We start from the raw sequence: 18,595 nt of genomic DNA on the forward strand, positions 1-18,595 counted from the left end.
CGGGAAGCCCTGATTAGGTAGCTGCGCGCTATATAAAACTCTATTTTAATAATTATGCCGTAAAGCCTATACTGGTGAGTTGGGAAAATATATGCTTTAGAGTGGATTGCTTCTGTAAAAAGGACGATTTCCATCAGGCTTCTCCTTTGAGGTATCTTCTTGAGTGAGTTAGAAGGGATACTGAGAGCCTGGTGCACGGTGGACCATGCACTTGAGGGAGGCGACTTGCGATGAGTAGGATAGATGACATAGTAAACCGCAATGATATATTTCCCCATCACCAGCACCAGTCGGAACGTGTGGGACTCAATAGGAGTTATTTTCAGCTTCACGTCCTTTCCCCTCACCCTGTTCCCCGTAATGTGGAAACAGTGTCCCTATGTAAGGAAAAGGTACCCCCCCCAAGTCAAATATAAGGTCCAAGAGTAAGGGGGGAAATAATAATTATCAAAAAAACTCTTATCTGACCTATGTTTCTTTACTGAGTGGCCTCCAATAGGCTCATACTAGAAGCAGGTACACCATACAACACTCAGCCAGACTGGTTATTAAAAATATATATATATATATATTTTTTGAATATACAAATCAATTTTTTTAAGTTAATTTTCATATGTATGGAAACTTTTTTTTTAAATGTATATCAGTACAATTTAAACAAACAATACAATGATTCCTTGTTATTGATACACAAACAATTTCATGAATGAGCAACACAAAGTGACAATTACATTGCAATAAATATCATCATATAATGCATTACCTTTGACCCCATACACAACCATCCGTCATACTAACCAAACATAACCATCTCATACATGCAACACATTCATACACAGAAAATGATACATTATCATAGGGACTCCTATTATTTAGGCTGACATACACTCAATCCTGAATTCAGTGGTGACATTTAATCTAAAGGTTATCCACTGGTGTATTGTCATATGTAGGTTTCCCTTATAGTCTGTCAACGCACGTTTCGGTTGGTTGAGATTATCACCACCTTCGTCAGGACCTTTTAATTTGCAAGGAAATCTGAGGTGAATGGGGGGTCTCTGTACAGACTACTACAGTAGAAGTACTTCTTCCTTCTATGTATGTAGGGTATTCCAAATGCGAGGGATAGATTCCTCTTTCATCTTAGGCGTGACTCCGCCTCATGTATTTACTGGTGCGTGCTCTCATTATTTGTAGCGGCAAGCAGCAAGATTTCAGAGGAGCATTCTTTGGCTTCTATAGTTCGAGGATCTCTCTTGAGGATTCCTTGACTTCTCCGGATCATTCCGCCTCGGTCCGGTCCTACATATTTCTTCGGTTGAACTGCAAACCAAAAGAGCGTACCTGCATGGGAGTGGGAGACATCCATTTCTAAATTGAGCAGAAGGGCGCTGTAAAACATTATGGGATGTTCTCAGCTATGCAGAGATTAAATCCTCTGAACAGATGAAGGATAAATATGGGCTCCCAGAAGTGGAACGCTATAGACGCGCTCCAGTGCGACACTGGACCCTGCATTCCCAAGATAGAGTGGGAGCAGCAAGAGCTCTTACCCCTTGAAAAATAGATCAGAGACATGTCATAGCACTTATCTACGCCATCCTAACAGCAGAAAAGCAGCAAGGAAATCACCCATTACAGAGGGCCTGGAACAAGAATTGGGAATAGTACTTGATTACATACAATGGGGGACACTATAAACAAAGGTCGATAATGTAGCCCCCTCCCATGCGGGGGAAATTAATAGTACATCGCAGAACTGGAACAACCCGGCCATCCAAGAGGCTTTATGTTGTGGGGGTATATGGAAATAATGGTACACTGACACACATGTTGTGCTTTGGCATAAAACCTGCAGTAATTCTGGAAAGAGAACTCTAACCATTGAAGTATCCGGTTCCCACGTAGCAGAAAGTCCAGAGGCGATAATGCTTGAAAGTCCCTCTCAGATTGCCCCCTGTTCACCCGAAAGCAAAAACTATATCCCATATATTACTGTCTGCAAATAAAATCTATACTGTGCCTGAGGGGAAACCATGGTAGTGCATGTAGGAAGGTGGATATCTGACTATGGTTACCCCCAACTTTTTGCCTAGTGTCTAGCTGGTTTTTCGACTTAGTTGGCCTGAGATCCTGCCATTCAGGGTCTCCGGCTGTCTGCTCTCTCTGTAAAATGGACTCCATGTACCCTAGGTACATAACCAATTGGTAAGGATCACCTTATTGGACCCTGTACAGTGTACCCTAGGTACCCAGGGCATAGGTGTACCCTAGGCCTCCCAGGGGCTGCAGCATGTATTATGCCACCCCTGGTCTGGCCTTCCAATCAGACACAACTGGCTGATCACTCAGCTGGGGCAAGGTCGTGTAATCACCCCTTGCTTAGATATAGTATGTCTATATCTACCTTATATATAGACACATGTGTACCTATCAGTCACTCCTATGGCAGGCCTTAACAATCCTGGAGGCAGAGGGCTTGGTAACATGTGAGATGGTGCTCTAGCATGAGCTGAGCCTGTCTGCAGCTTTCGGAACCATGTCCTTATAGCTGTTCTATGATATAGCCTACCATATACTCTTAAAGTGCCTTATAATCCTAAACGGTTATGGTAACTATGGTTGGGCTGTATCAAAACATGTCGTGTAAGGTGTCTAACACTTTGGAATAATACCCCCATACCATTTCTGGTGATGAGGATATTATTCCTCCCTTCTAGAGGGAGAGACATGTTAAAATCCTACTTTGCTGTGTAACCTCTGACCAAAGCCTCAGCATCACAAAATGGATGCTGCTGCCACGACACAAGTCTGACCTCCTGCTGCTGGGAGTGATCCCAGCCAGGGAGGCCTGGACAATAGGTTTCCTGCTTGGGGAGGTGCTAGCACCTCCCCAGACAGCCTTTAGTGTATTGGGGCAGGGTGGGCTGAAAGGAATGAGACATGCCTGGGGCACACAAGGTGTTCCTTGCAAAGGGCAGTTCAAACCGGTGCTGGGGCACTCCAGCCCCAGCGCGAAACTGGATAAAGGGAAGTGGGTGTAACCACCCCCTCCCAGGTCCCACCCATAAGGCGTGACCTAGCAGGTATCCCAGCCCCCCAGATTAGTATAAGAGTGGGAGTTGGGCCTCAAGACTTTAGATTATCCTGAACCTGCAAAACTGAACAGAAACTCTGGACCTTCGACATTCGACGAAAGAAGAAGACTGAAGAATCTCCCTTGTGGCCAAGGAGTGGCTACCCTGTGCAAACAGGCACCATCAAGAGACTACCCTTTGCTTTGCCCACGTTCTACGAGGAACCGACTGCAGAGCCCGACCAGAGCCTTGACTTCCAGACTTCTCCGACCCTGATCCACATCTGCAGCAGAGCTGAGATCCGTGGAGGCGACGAGCGACGTGGGACCGGCTACCTGGGAAAAGTGGCTAGTATCTTCAAGCGCAGCTTCTGAGGCACCCTCGAAGTTGTGCACCGGGGATTGAGAAGCCCCACCCCCAAGCACCATCTGCACCGAAGACCAGCCCCCCACACTCAACGAGTCCTGCGTGGGGCCCTTCAGCATTTTCCTGCTTGCCGCGTCTGTCCGGTTGCTTGCCCGCTGGCTAAGTGGCCTTTGTGACGACGCATCCCGAAATCTTCTGCGCTGGTTTGGCTCCTCCAGACTGGCTCCTGCTTCCCTGCAAAGAAGAAGCACCCCAGACCTTCCTGGTCTGATCATGAAGCAAGTCCTCCGTTCCTCGTGGGTTCCGCTTGCCAAGGCCTGGTGAGTCCTAGCCCAGCTTCGACGCCGCCGACAGCAAGAGCCTTCGTGGGACAGCTCGCCTCCTGGTCCTGGTCGTCCTCGACGCTTCCTGGTCCTCCTGGCTGCAGCGACAAGCTTCACCTTCACCTGCAGCTCTTCACGACATCGTCTGGTTCCTTCCTGGTTCCACGTGATCACTGGCTAGTGATCTTGACTCTGTCCCCTCTGCTTGCAGGTCTCTTCTCTTCTTGATCCCAGCCTTGGGATCCACCGGACACTCTTCACTGACTGCCTGTCAGCATCTTTCCTTCAGGCATCCATAGGAGTCGACGACGAAACCCGACGCAACTTCCACCCTATGCACCCGCAGCCTGTGGGCTAGGTAACTTGGGTACTCCGGTGCTCATCAGGATAGTGACTATCCTAGTGTCTAAGTTTCAAGTGTCGACTTCCTAGCTACTCCGGAAGTGTCCTAAATCTATCTATTTCCAAACTGTACTATTGCTAGTGACTTTTACGCGTGAGTGTTTCCACTCTGCATACGAATCCCGTGGGCCTCCCACTTCCTAACTGTTGCTAGTGCAGTGTAGCCCCAGCGATTCCCTAGGCCTAGGCCTACTCTATTTCCGTGACAGTGGTCCTTATACCACTTACTTAGTATATGGTTTGCGTGGCCCCTAGGGCCTAACTGTATTACTTACCTGTGTGACTTACTGTATGCATTAATAAGACTGTGTTGTACTTACCTCTAATCTCATAAAGAGTGCTGAGGGTTTGCTTAGAATAAATACACTTTATTTTATATATATATCTGTTGTGGTGTCCTTTCATTTGGTATTCAAGGGATTATATATGGTATCACAGCTGGCTTCACATGCCATTCAGAGTTTAGCCTAAGACTGCTCTTGTCCATGCTACCACTAGGATAGCTGGTCTATAAGGTTGACTTTACAACCAATCACCATAAGGGTATTTGGACTGATATAAGGTGTACACTATAACTAGTGACATCATACATCAGGCCAACTTCTCACAGTGCAGAGGGATGCTATGTGGATGGATAAGTTGTGGTGGGTGCTAGGCATGGAAAAGCTAGCACAAAACAGTTGGCTGGGAGAAGAAAGCCTTCTGAAAGCAATGGAGCACCATATTGTGGTACGTTATCAGGTACTTAAGGAGGTACAGAAAGTAAAGATTGTTATGAATCAAAGCTGTAATGAGACAGAAGAGAAATGAACACAATCTTGAACATGACGGGTGAATGGTACATATACTACATTGTAAAGGGAAAGAACAAAAAAATGAGATGACAGTATGGGTGTACGAATGGCCGGAAAGAGAAGAGGATTGTTTTTGGAAAGTTTATTATTGATGTGTAAAGGGAAAAAAATCAATAAAAATGCATTTGAACTGAAAATGTTATAATACAAGCTTTCCCCACCCATCAAGCTCACCACCTGCAGTGAATCGAACCTAGCACTGTTAGACATTGCATCTCCTGGTCTATTGGAAACAAAGTCTTACATGTTATTTCCTTTGGCAGGATCGGCCGCCATTCCAAATCCTTGGACACACAGCGTTTTGTTTGCGCACTTTGCCAGGGACAGCTGGTTCTTCTACCAACGACACGCAAGGATGGCTCTACTTCTAGCACCAAGCTCACACCCTTTGCAAAGTTTGTGAAAGAAAATTATGGGTCTGCCAAGAAGGGTACAACGGGGCTCAGCCACGCCGAAGTGATGCGGAAGCTCAGCGTGGACTTTGCAGCCAAGGCACAGATTACTGCATCGTAGACACCCACCTTCACAAGAGCTTGGTGCCAGTTTATTGGATAGTGCGGGTCAATTGTTGACACTGGGGGGGATGGAAGGGTATTTATAGGTGTCTCCAGTTCACAAGCGCCAGACCCTGTGCAGAACAGGTGCAAATTATGGTGTGATCAAATTGATGCATCCTTCCTTGCACTTGTATGTGGCTGTGTCTTACTTTTCTGAGCCTTTGCAAAATGAATGTGTGTCTGCCCCGCACGGAGGAACAATCGAAGGAGACTCCGTCTCTTGAGACTGAGCACTGGTAAGGGGAGATTAGTTTGATGTGATTTAACTAGTCACTTCTCCTTGGATGCTAAAAAGTCTGAAAGTACAAACCTGGTTGTCTCTTCATTAGAGTGGTCTAGTATGTGGTTACTCTTCTATGCTGTGTGCCTCTGAACTACCTCACTGCGTTCGCCCTGCGCGGGTTGTTTTCTATTCCAGACTCCATTGCCGCAGATAAAGTTTCTCCAACATTAGAACGTGATGCTAGCTGTGACTGTGAAAGGATGACTTTTCCTGAGATTCCTAGACCGAAGAGCCTTGTTTATTTTTGTATTTAAATTTCAAGATAGATGAATTTTTTTTATATTCGAGACTGTTAATAAATGTTTCCTATCCATTTCATCTTCCCTCTTCCGTTTATTTTTGAGCACTTAAAAAATACTGGTACTTACTCTTGTGTCCTACTGAGTGCAGCCCTAGAGTGGGCGGGTGAAAAATGCACATTATTTTTCTCTCTGCTTTTCCCAAGTGTTCTCAGGTGAATCTCTTTTGTCGCTAGTGTGCTCATTCCAGAGGGTATCTGTTTTCTGTGCAACCTTGTTCTTTAATCTGTTAGGAGGGGGGATGAGGGGAGGCAAAGAAACAGAAGGATACACTTTTAACCTAAGTAACATAAGGTTCGAGGCATGGGTGCTGTAGGTACACATGCTTTGCATATTCCTGCCATCTAGTGTTGGGCTGGATGTTTGCAAGTTGTTTTTCTCTGAAGAAGTCGTTCCAGTCGCGAGGTAAAGTGACTCCTCCTTTCGATGATTTTGGGCATGTGCTTCGACTCCATTGTTAGATTGTTTTTTCTGCCATCGAGTTCGGCCGTGTGGTACTGCGGTCTGGTTCGAAACCTTTTTTCGGGTTCCCCTGGGTGCGCAATCCACTGCACCCTCAACGGTATTGTTTTCGGACACGTTTCATCATTCTCTGCGTATCGAATCTGTCAACAAATTCTCCATCTTCAAACTAAAACATCGTAAGCGGCCGTCGAGCCTAGCTGCATCGGGCCAGCCTTCTGCCAATGGAACAGATTCCATTCCAATTCTGTCCAGGGTGCCACACCAAGTACCCTTGCACCGACCTACGTCAAGTTTGTAACTTGTGCCTCTCTCCGGAGCACAAGGACGACAACTGTGATGCTTGTAAACAGTTTCGGTCCAAGAAGAGACTATGCAATTGTCTGGCTCGACGACGAGAAATGCAACGCCAAAGTATTCAACACGCTCTGGATACCTTCGGGGAAGAATCCAAGCAAGATGAGATCGAAGCGTCCTCTGCAGAGGAAGAGGCCTTCTCCGATTCAGAGTCCGATCCGGAGCTCGACATCGACCTAGAGTCTGAAGATGCGACTCCGGGGCAAGGTGCTATGAGTACCAAAGACCCCTTTCCCCCTAAACCCTCTTCCAAATCGTATAAGGCTTTGGCACGACCTCCTGCCTTCTGGCCAAGGTCGGCACTGAGACAATGATTCCGACGCCCCGTCTTCCGGCTCAGCACTGAAACAAATCAAGCCTTCCAGCATGGGCCTGAATCGGCCAAAATCACCTTCGGATCCAAAACAGGTGGGCTCGAAGGACAAATCTAGTTCGGAGCAGATAGCCTCTGCTCCGAAACAAAAACATGCTTCGGAACCTAAAACGTCCGCTCCCAAGGACAAATCTATTTCGATGCCGAAATCTAGGGACAGCCTCTCTGAGCCTCCAGTACTAATTTTGGACGTTCTGAAGGCCAAATTGGATCCGAAACAATGGGACCTATTTCTGCTAAAACACCAGCAAAACGCAAACTACCTTCAGAGGACCCGGTCTTTAAGATTTCACTGAAAAAAAGAGGACATGGCTACCAGCCCTGCTTATCCTGTCCCACAACCCTCTCCACCTCCAACATCTTCTCCATAGTTAACAATTGACGATCCTTTACACAACACCTCGAGGATCTCCACATACAGATCAAGATGGGGGTCATATTGATGAGAACACTCATTTACCTGTAGACCCATGGAGCGATTACACCATTGACCCTTCATTAGATAATGACCCAGACCTTTACCCTGCAAAGCCATCACCTCCAGATGATAATATGGCTGAACAACTCCTTGCTAGAGCAGCAGAGTATCATGGGGTGGCCTTACTCAAAGAGTCCTTAGAAGAAGACTTTTTATTTGAAACACTTGAGTCCACACACCGGTCAAGTCAAACACTCCCTATGCTTAAAGGCCTCTTGAGGCATGTAGAGGATCTCTTCAAAGACCCTGTACGAGCATGTATTTTAACTCCAAGGGTAGATAAAAAAATAGAAACTCTCACCATCAGATCCTGTTTTTATCAGAGGACAATTACTTCTCGACTCACTAGTAGTGTCCAATGCTTGCACAAGAGCTAATTCACAAACCTCTGGTGATGCACCTCTACCAGAGAGAGAATCTAAGCTTATAGATGCCTCGGGGAAACAAGTGGATGTTCAAGCCGCTAACCACTGGCGCATCGCAAACACACAGGGCCTACTAGCTAGATACAACAGGGCACACTGGGATGAGATGGAGCAACTGCTCCTATACCTCCCAGAAGAAGAACACACAGGTAAGGCAACCCAGTTACTTGAAGAGAGAGAACTCCTCTCTAACTCCTCAATCAGATGTGCTCTAGACGCAGCTGACACCGCAGCTAGGGAGATCAATACCAATATTCTCCTCAGTAGGCATGCATGGCTTGGGATTTCCGGATTTAAGCCTGAAGTTCAACAGTCCATTTTAAACACCCCCTTTGACAAACCATACCTGTTTGGTCCTGTAGTCGACCAGTCCTTGGAAAAAATGAAAAAAGATATAGAAGTGTCAATGTCCATGGGAGCGCTCCAGGCCCCATCCAATAGAGGCTCCTTTTGCCGCTCCTTTTACAGAGCAGGGTCAAAAACAACATCCTCGGACCAAAATGCTTCCTCTTATAAAGGCAGCAATCAATCCTTTACCTCTAGAGGTTTCTATAGAGGAGGATATAGAGGAAACCATTCTAAAGGTTGGGGTAAAGGCGTCACACCGCGTAACACCCCTTCCCTGTAACAAACAGTGACTTGCCCACACTTCGCCCGATCACTTAACACCTGTTGGGGAAAGACTTCAACAGTTTCTCCCCATTTGGCGATCCATAACAACCGACAAATGGGTGATTGACATTATCCGACATGGTTATTGCCAGGAGCTTACCACCAATCCTCCAAATATTCCACCTCTCACTCACAAACTGTCGTCGGACTACTTAGTTACTCAAACAAGAAGTGCTATCTCTCTTAGAAAAGGGAGCCATAGAACCAGTTCCATTACAGTACCAAGGTTCAGGGGTGTACTCTCTACTTTTTAATCCCCAAAAAGGACAGCTCCTTAAGACCAATTTTGGATCTCGTAGTGTTAAACTACTACATATTGTCATAACACTTCCATATGGTAACGCTCCAACAGGTGCTTCCACTTCTACAACAAGGCGATTTTATGTCCACACTAGACTTCAGGCGCATACTTTCACATTCCTCTGCATCCAGCTCATTGCAAATATCTCAGATTTCAGATAGCAGGTAAACACGATCAGTTCAAAGTACTTCCATTCGGAGTACTACTGCTCCCAGAATTTACCAAATGTCTAGCAGTAGTGGCAGCTCATCTCTGAAGACAACAAATTCACGATTTCCTGTACCTAGATGACTGGCTCATCAAAGACAGCAGACCCCAAAAGTGCTCCGAACACACTCAGACCACGCTACACTTACTCCACCTATTGAGTTTCACAGTCATCATGTAGATATCTCACCTACAGTCTTCACACATACAATTTTATCTAGGGGCAACTCTCCACTCACACAACTCTAGCCTCTCCCAATATAGCCAGAATTTGCAATATCCAAACTCTGTTGCTGCACTTCCAAATCAACCAAACCTTGCCAGCCAGAACTCATGCAAAACTACACATGCGTCCACTACAGGAATGCTTAGCACATCAGTGGAATCAGTTACAGGGTCAATTAACAGATCTAGTGTTGGTAGACAGCCGCACCCATCGCTCTATTCAGTGGTGGAACCCACAACATTTATCAAAAGGGTTGCCTTTCATCGACCTTGTTCCACAGATCATACTAACAGCAGACGCATCTCTCTCGGGCTGGGGCGCACATCATTATTACACTATTCAGGGTCTCTGGAGCGACAAACACAAACGTCTCCATGTCCACTATCTAGAGCTTCTAGCAGTATTTCTAGCGCTGAAAGCTTTTCAGTCTCATCTCACAGGCAAAGTTGTCCTAATCCATACAGACAACATGACCGCAATGTACTATGTACAAAAACAGGGAGGGAGAGACACACTCCTACTGCCACGTCTGTCCCTGGCGATTTGGAAATGGGCAATCCATCACAAAATTCCCCTTCTGGCAGAACACCTTTCAGGAGTGAATAATCAAATTGCTGACCTCAGCAGAAGAAGGCAGCAAATACACGAGTCCCCAAGTTTCCTTCCCAACAATGGGGATTCCCCGCACATAGATCTGTTTGCCACAATAGACAACACACAATACCTAAACTTCTCATCCAGGTTCCCACACCCCCCTCTAAGGGCAATGCCCTATGGATGAATTGGTCAGGGATATTTGCCTACGCTTTTCCACCTCTCCCACTCCTTCCGTTTCTGGTTCAGAAACTCAGGCAAACATCACTCTCACTAATTCCAGAGGCTCCCACATGGGCCCGTCAACTATGGTACACCACCCTGTTAGAGCTGTCAGTAGTTCCACATCAAAAGCTGCATCTCGCCTCCAGTCTCCCCACTCAGAACCATGGAAAAATCAAGCACCCAAATCCCAAGGAGCTCAACTTAATTATTTGCCTCGTGAGGTCATAGAGTTTGGATATTTAAATTTGCCACCAGACTGTATGACTATTCTGAGGGAATCAAGAATAGCCACGACCAGAGCTTGCTATGCAGAAAAGGAAACAATTTGTTGTCTACTGTCACAACAACATTATTCCTCCTAGATGCTTCTGTTCAGAACATTATCTGTTACTTCCTGCACTTACAGCAGTGTGGGCTAGCCCTCGCAGCTATTCGACTGCACCTGGCAGCAGTAGCTGCATATTTGCAGAACAGACAGCATTTATCTTTATTTAAAGTTCCTGTCATTAAAGCCTATATGGTGGGATTAAAGAGTAATACCACCAAGAATCCCTCCAGCACCAGTATGGAATCTTAACATTGTACTTACGAGACTCCTGGGTCCACCCTTTGAACCATTACGCATTGTCCTTTACAGTTCCTTTCATGGAAGGTTGCCTTCCTCATTGCAATCACTTCATTAAGGAGAGTTGGTGAGTTACAGGTATTAGCCTTAGAGCCATTCTTTCAACTCCATAAAGATAGGGTAGTTCTACGCATCAATCCCAGATTCTTTCCTAAAGTAGTCTTGGCTTTTCAACTTAACCAATCAGTTAAACTACCTATGTTCTTCCCTCAGCCTGATTCTGTAGCAGAACGAGCTCTTCACTCACTTGATGTCAGAGGAGTCTTACTGTCTTGCATCGAAAGGATAAAAGATTTTTGTAAAACAAAGCAACTGTTTGTTGCATTTGCTCCACCTCACAAAGGCAATCCCATCTCTAAATCTGGCATTTCAAGATCGATTGTTGAATGCATTCAAACTTGCTATGCAAAAGCTAAAAGAACTTTATACCCCCTAGAGTGCATTCCACTCGCAAAGTAGGTGCATCTATGGCCTTTTTAGGTAACATTCCAATAGCTGACATATATAAAGCAGCAACATGGTCTACACCACACACAGTTACCAAGCACTATTGAGAGGATGTATTAGCAACAGGCCAATGTAGGACAGGCAGTGCTGAAGACTCTTTTTCAGACAACTGCAACATCTACTCGTTGGCCATTGCTTTGGGAGAATACTGCTGTATAGTCTATGTAAAGCATGTGTATCTAAAGCATACATGCCTTACCCAGTAAGCATCTGTTCTTGGCATGTAGAGCTGTAGACTCGTATGCGTCCTACCACCTCCCCGGTCACCTATAGTTGTTGCAGTTCTCATTTACATTATATATGCATGGACATCTCTTTTCTACACTCACTAACTCCATTCTCACCCTCTTATGGGAAATCAATCTAACAATGGAGTCGATGCCCATGCGCACTATCACCAAAAGGATGAGTCACTTTATTTACCTCGTGACTGGAAAGACTTCTTCGAAGAAAAACAACTTGCAAACATCCGGACACAACACTAGATGGCAGGAGTATACAAAGCATGTGAATCTTCAGCTCTACATGCCAAGGACAAATGCTTATTGGGTAAGTAACATAATCCTTATGTTCAAAAAGTAATTCGACTTCAGAATGAGCGAACCACAGTGCTTTTGAGCGAGGCTCATTGTACAAGCCTCTTCATACTTGCGTAAAGTATGGTTGTTAGCTTTTTAGTTTACTACGAGGGGAAGCAGAGGTGATTGGAATGAGTCGGGTGGATTCTTGCTGATCAGACCATTTCCATTTTGAACAAAATGTGATTTTGGTTGAATTGCTATTTCTCGTTGATATACAAGAGATGTATGTACAGGCGCCAGCCCCAACTCAATCCAAGTCCAGGGGATGGACTGATAAAGCATGTACAAGACATGATGGGGATGTGACTTGTGGTTCCTCCGTGCTCTGAATGTATGAAAATACTTGTGAGATGTGTGATATCAGGACTAAGGCCCAGGCGCACTGATTTTTCCATTTATCCTTCATGTGGGTGCTTTTAAACATGCATTGTCAAAGCTAATAGGTCTCACCTATGTGAGAGCTATTTGCTTTGGCAAGGTGTTTTAGCCATGTTGTATGCTATAGTGGCTGCTGTTCAGCATGGCTAAAACTTAGTGGCATGACTTGCAGTGGGGTAGATTAAGGTATAATGGAATGGGGTGAACTGGATTGGGGTGGAGTAGATTGAATTGGGGTAGACTGGGGTAGATTGAATTGGGGTAGAATGAATTGGGGTAGGTTGGTAGATTAGAGTGAGTCAGATCAAGGTAGTTTTGGGTAGATTGGCGTGGTGTAGATTGGGTGGATATTAGTAGGGTTGAATAGATTGGGATAGTTTGGAGTGGGGTAGTTTGGAGTAGAGTTGTTTGGGGTGTGGTGGGTTAGATTGGACTGGAGTGGGGTAGGTTTGAGTAGTATGTTGGAGATCAGAGTAGTGGAGTAGGGTAGTTTGCTTAGTTGGTTAGTGGAATGGAGTATGGTAGATAGTGGTATAGTGGGGAGGATTGGAGTGGACTTAGACAGATTGGGGAAGAGTGGAATGGGGTAGACTGGAGTGTAGTGAGTAGATTAGGGTGGATTGGAGAAGGGTGGATTAGGCTGGAGTAGGGTAGATGGGAGGTGTAGAGTGGGGTACATTGGAGTGGGGTGGGGTGGGGTGGATTGGAGTGGAGCAGAGCAGGTTGATTGGAGAGGAGCAGGGTGGAGTAAGTTACATTGGAGTGGGGTGGGGTAAATGACTGGTAGAATAAAGTAAGGTAGTTTAGAGCACAGTGGTGGAGTTTGGAGCAGGGTAGTTTGAAGCGGAGTGGGATAGTTTGAGCAGAGTAGATGTGAGTAGAGTAGGGTAGCTTAGGGTAAGAGTGGGGTAGAATAGGCTAAAGGAGTGGGGTAGATCATGGGAGAGGGGTTGATTGGGGTTTGGTGGTGTAAATTGGAGTGGGGGAGATTGGATTGTGAAAGAGGGGATTGGGATGGGGTAGATTGGATTGGAGTGCAGGCGAGTGTCTTTGGCTGGAGGGCCGTAGAGTGGTGTGGCATGTCATGGAATGGAGTGGTGTGGCATAGAGTGAAAGGGCCTAGAGCGCAGTGTAGAGTTTGCATGCTGTGGTATCGCACTGCCATTACAGACAGCGCATTTTCAATTGAAATGACCATTACCTCAGCATAGAAATAGGATTTTACTGCACGCAAACTGTAATATGTCATTGTCATCACCTAGTGTACTGAAATTATTTGATTCCACCCAAATTACAATGCGCTTCATCTGTACTAATTCTGATATTTTCTGGAACATCAGAACAATATATATTTTTTTGTTGTTGACTGCTAGAAAAAAAAAATCCTACGTCCTCTCCTCTTCCGTGGAAACTCAGCAGGATTGTCCCATAAATTCTCTCACTTTGAAGTCCGAGAAAGAAAAATAAGCACCAGGCTCCCTGGAAGATTGATTGACATGTGACTGCTGCCTTTGAATGCACAGCAAATGTGACAAGATGAGAACGAGATTTAAAGGCCTTATTACAGAAATCGAGTTTGTGGAAGGATACGGTTAACAACTTTTGGGCAACGGGAGGGGCAAACTCAAGCTGGACAGCCTTAAACAAATAAAGCCAGCAAATACAAAGCCAGACAATAAGTTACAAACCCAAAAGCCACTGGTCAGCAATGGATGAAATGCTTTTGTAGGTCAGCTCTCTGAATGTCCCCAAGATGTCTTTAGCAAACCAAATCGCTGCGCTGTCTGGTTGGCTTCAACCAAATGTTTGACATGTGATTCTTTTCTCCTTCACCCTTTTCATATAGGTTAAGAATGTTGGTCACTACCATGGGAAGGAACGATGCATGCTCTGAGTTTCCCTGCATAGCGAAGGCCATACTTCAAGGATAGATGTTTTTCTAGCAAAGCCAACCTGTTGATATTGCTCAGTACTGTGGACCATTCGGTCCGACTCGCACTATTCTCCAGGCCAATCGCATCAGGCCTCATCACTAGTCTCTTCTACATCTGGCCTTTGTTCCTTTATCATGGACTGAGCATATATTGCTCATAAGTCTCATTAGGACTTTAAATAGATTGACTAACCATTTTCCTTATTCTCAAGACTATGCAATACTCTGGGATTTTGTTCTTAAGTTCCTGCCGATATTGATCAACAAGAAAACACTGTCCTTGTTTGTGGCACAATATTATTGAACCAGTAGCAGAATAGATAGATTTTTAAAAAAAAATTTAATTGTACAGGCGCTAATCATCCCCATATTATGTTGCAACTAAAGTAACGTATGAGAATCTTACTTTTCGAATCTAACAGTTTTAACAATTTGTAATGACATCAAAGCATCTAATTTTACAGTGTCAGCAAACCAGTGCTGAAGGATCTGTCCATCAATGGCTCAATAGCATTCGAAAGCTGGTCTTGAACATTCTGAATTCTCTCCAAACCCTTGCCCGTTCGCTCAGCTGAAATCATTGCTTTCTGTATTGGACTTGGTTTGTCAGAGGTGACCGATAACTTGGTCTTTTCGAGCATCGCTCCAAACTGTACCTCCTTCTTTGTATCTGTAAGATCTGTCGATTTACACACCCCTGTCTCACGGACTCCATTGTCATTCAAAGTCGTATAACCAGGTTTGAGACTCATGACTAAGCGGTGTCCAGAAGATATCATTTAAGAGACGATCCTAGTGGTGGTCTTTGATGATTTAAGACTGCAAAAAAGATGCTGATTTTGTCACTGACCTGATGATATTGCCAGCTTTTCAGTGCCTTATCTACATGCTAGTCCAAACACAGACCATACCTTTTTATTGCCCGCCTTCAGGAAATGAGACCAACTCCTGAACCTCAAGTCTGTCCTTTCACACACTCCCAATCCGTGTCTTTGCCACCTTCTGCCTCAAAACTCTTTTCTGTATCTTTATGAATTACCACAGGGATCCCTGCATTAACTTGTGTTCAATACTCACCTGTTGCTTTTAACTTTCAGCTTCAATTAATTCAATGCCAACACCTAGTAGAAGATGTGATTTTGTGAGGAATATCTCCTCCACTCAGATCCGGGTTACCCTCCTATCCACTATTCTACCTGCAGTGGTACTTGTAGGAACTGTACTTTTGTTGCTGTGCCCATCCCCCCCACTTTTTGCCCCTTTTTTAGCTACTAGATGCTGATTTTCGATTGGCAGTGCGCCTAAGCCTGCTGACCAGACATTTGTGCCCGTGCTCCTGCTCTAAAACAAGGTAAAGTCTAGTTGTGCTACAATCGGCCAAGGACTTCAGCACCCCTGCAAGTCCCTGATAAATAGTACTCCAGGTACCCAGGGCAGGGGTACCTAAGAGGGTCCCTAAGGGCTGCAGCATATCTTATGCCACTCCAAGGGACCCACATACACAGACTGCCATTGCAGGCCGTGTGCCATGGTGCAAGCCATGTGTGAAAACACAACCTGACACTCCTGTGTTGTCATGCCAAAGTCACTGCATCTAATATATGTATGTCACCCCTACAGCATGCCTGTGAGCCATAAGGTATGGTCCAGTATATTTTATGTGAGGACATATTTGCATGAGTAGATATGCCCCTGAGCTGTCTCATTCTATTACTAAGCATTGCAAGTGAGCAGGGAGGCCATCTTAAGGTATGCACTGGGCACTGGTCAAAACGAGTTCTCCAGCTACATAATGGCTTCACTGAAACCTATGGTGTTTGGTATCAACATATCATATTAAAATACCTACCCTGATTCTAGTGACCAATTTATTAATACATGCATTCAGAGGGCACCTTAGAGATGCCCCATGAAAACCTACCAACTTCTAGTGCTAGCTGACTGGACTTAGCCAGCCTGTCGCCACAGAAAAGTTTCTCACCCCCAGGGCTCTCAAAGGTCAGGAACACAGTCTGCTTGCCCATAGGATGACCTGTGAATTAGCATTCCAAGGCAGGGAGCTTCAAAGAGCCCACCGCCTTTGGTATGCAAATCTGGCTTCCCTCACAGGAGAGGATGTGGACCCTCTCCTAACCCTCCTGCCCTGTCATTTGGCACCAGGACAGGGGGTACATTTAGCTAATCAGGAAGCTTGTTCATTGCCAGGGTCGGTACACCTCTCAGGTGACCAAGCCTGAAGTGAACATCAAATTTAGGATGCCACCAGCTTACATGTGATCGAATTAGAAATTCAGGGACAGGGTGATGCCTGTTCCCCAAAGGAAGTGGTCATCTAGGGGGAGAAATGACCACGAAAGTAAGTAGCCCATTGGCTACTGCCCCTCACTCCTCTTCATGCCCTTAAATTGAGTATTTATGGGACCCCCGATATCAGAACCTGAAATTTCTACAGACCAAAAGGAGAGGACAAAGAATCCAACTGCTGAACCGAGGATCACAACTGACTTGGTGCCAGCCTGCCTGCTGTACCCGTCACTTGTGGAGCAACTGACTAGTCCTGCCATTGTGCAGACCTCAAGAAACCAGTGGCAAATTGCCAAAGACACACCCTTGGAGTAGAGGAGCTACTCCCCTGCAGCCGCAGACACCAAAGAAGTGAGACGAGGTACACCAACCTGCTGCCTATGGGGACTACCGATGCAGCAGCCGCCCAGGAAAAGGTAGCAGTGCTCCTACAGGTCAGATCTGCCCCCCATTCCCTAAATGTGGGTACGCCAGGACCTACCAGAGCCTCACAGCACTAATACCTCGGGTAACAGACCCCTTGCAGCAGTGAAGGCTTGTTGTTTCCAGTCTGAACAGCTTGGAAGACCGAGGGACTTCAGGGACAGTGGCCCAGCTGTCCTGTTTGGACCCCTCCAGCAAAACTAAAGACCGAGTGAGTCTGCGACTGCCACCTCCCAATACCTCAAAGCACCTATGCACCCGCGCTCAAGAGCCTGAGTCCAAGGGAGATGACTGTGCCAACGAGGTGCTCAGACTAGCAAGAGCGAAGCTTATACTTGGATTTGCCCAGACTGGACTTCAGTCACTGCACGCAGCCTCTTTTTGCAGGCCCCCCACCCCTCTAACCAAGAGAGACTCCATCAGCAGATCCAATGCCAAAAGGCACCACTGCACCTGAGCCCAACAGCCCGAGAAGTGGACCACCTGTGTCTCTACCTCCCTTACGCCCCCCCATACCTGCCATGAGCCCCCCCCCAATTGGTGCCCCAATCCCAGCTAGGAGCCTCTTTCTGACTGGACCCTTCCCCTATTGAGGTGAATTGGATACCTGGTTCTGTGACACCTGTTGGTGTGGCCTTGGACTACCCAAGTGGAGAAATGTGGCTCAATGGTTAGAGCGGCAGGCCTCGATGCAGAGCACTGGTCCGGGACCAGGGTTCGATTCCTGCCGCGGCAGGGTCTCTGGCTATAAATTCCTCGGACCGGATATTCTCGCCTCAGTGCCTATTCTAATCACGGGCCCCACGCTGCAACTCTGGGCAATAGCTTGCTTAATCTCCACAACGGCCCCAACAGCGCTGGGATGCCTGGCTTCACCATGGGGGTGTCCAGGAGTGGACACTTCACACGGAAAAGCCAGGAAGGGTTCCTTCAGCGGTAGGAGTACAGCGCTGAGATACCCCTAGGGGTGATTCGGCGCTATATAAATACATATACATTTACATACTCTCCTTAAGTCCTGAAGAGCAGTCCGTAAGTATCTGCTAAATGTCCGAATGCAGTCATGATTTTCCAACATAGGATAATATTACCGCACCCAAAAATTGCACAATCAAATTTTGAAAACTGTAAAAGTTCATAACTCGGAAAGTACTTGCCTGATGCTGATGATCTTGGTATCTAAATCCATATAATAGTATGTGTTATTTTTATAAATTGGTGTTGAATTTCTTTGAATGTGGCCTCACTTACTGCCTTTGTGTGTGCAATAAATCCTTATTACTACCCTCTGGTGTGCCTAACTGCTCTCCCACACCACCACAAAAGAGTGCATTTGAAGTGTCATTTGTGCCTCTTTAATTCC

The 18,595-nt window shown here is 46.0% G+C and overlaps 1 protein-coding gene across 1 annotated transcript in view; it reads left to right on the plus strand.

Moving 5' to 3' along the window:
• The window catches only part of LOC146829744 (germ cell nuclear acidic protein-like), a 144,784-nt gene extending 138,609 nt beyond the window's left edge, over nt 1–6,175 (plus strand). The window contains exon 12 of the mRNA XM_085608468.1: nt 5,286–6,175. Coding sequence (XP_085464594.1) covers nt 5,286–5,535 — 250 coding nt within the window. The 3' untranslated portion in view covers nt 5,536–6,175. The remainder of the gene's footprint in view (nt 1–5,285) is intronic.
• The last annotated feature ends 12,420 nt before the right edge of the window (nt 6,176–18,595 follow it).

The sequence above is a fragment of the Triturus cristatus genome, chromosome 5_2 (assembly GCF_964204655.1).
Source record: "Triturus cristatus chromosome 5_2, aTriCri1.1, whole genome shotgun sequence".
Classification (NCBI taxonomy): Eukaryota; Metazoa; Chordata; class Amphibia; order Caudata; family Salamandridae; genus Triturus; species Triturus cristatus.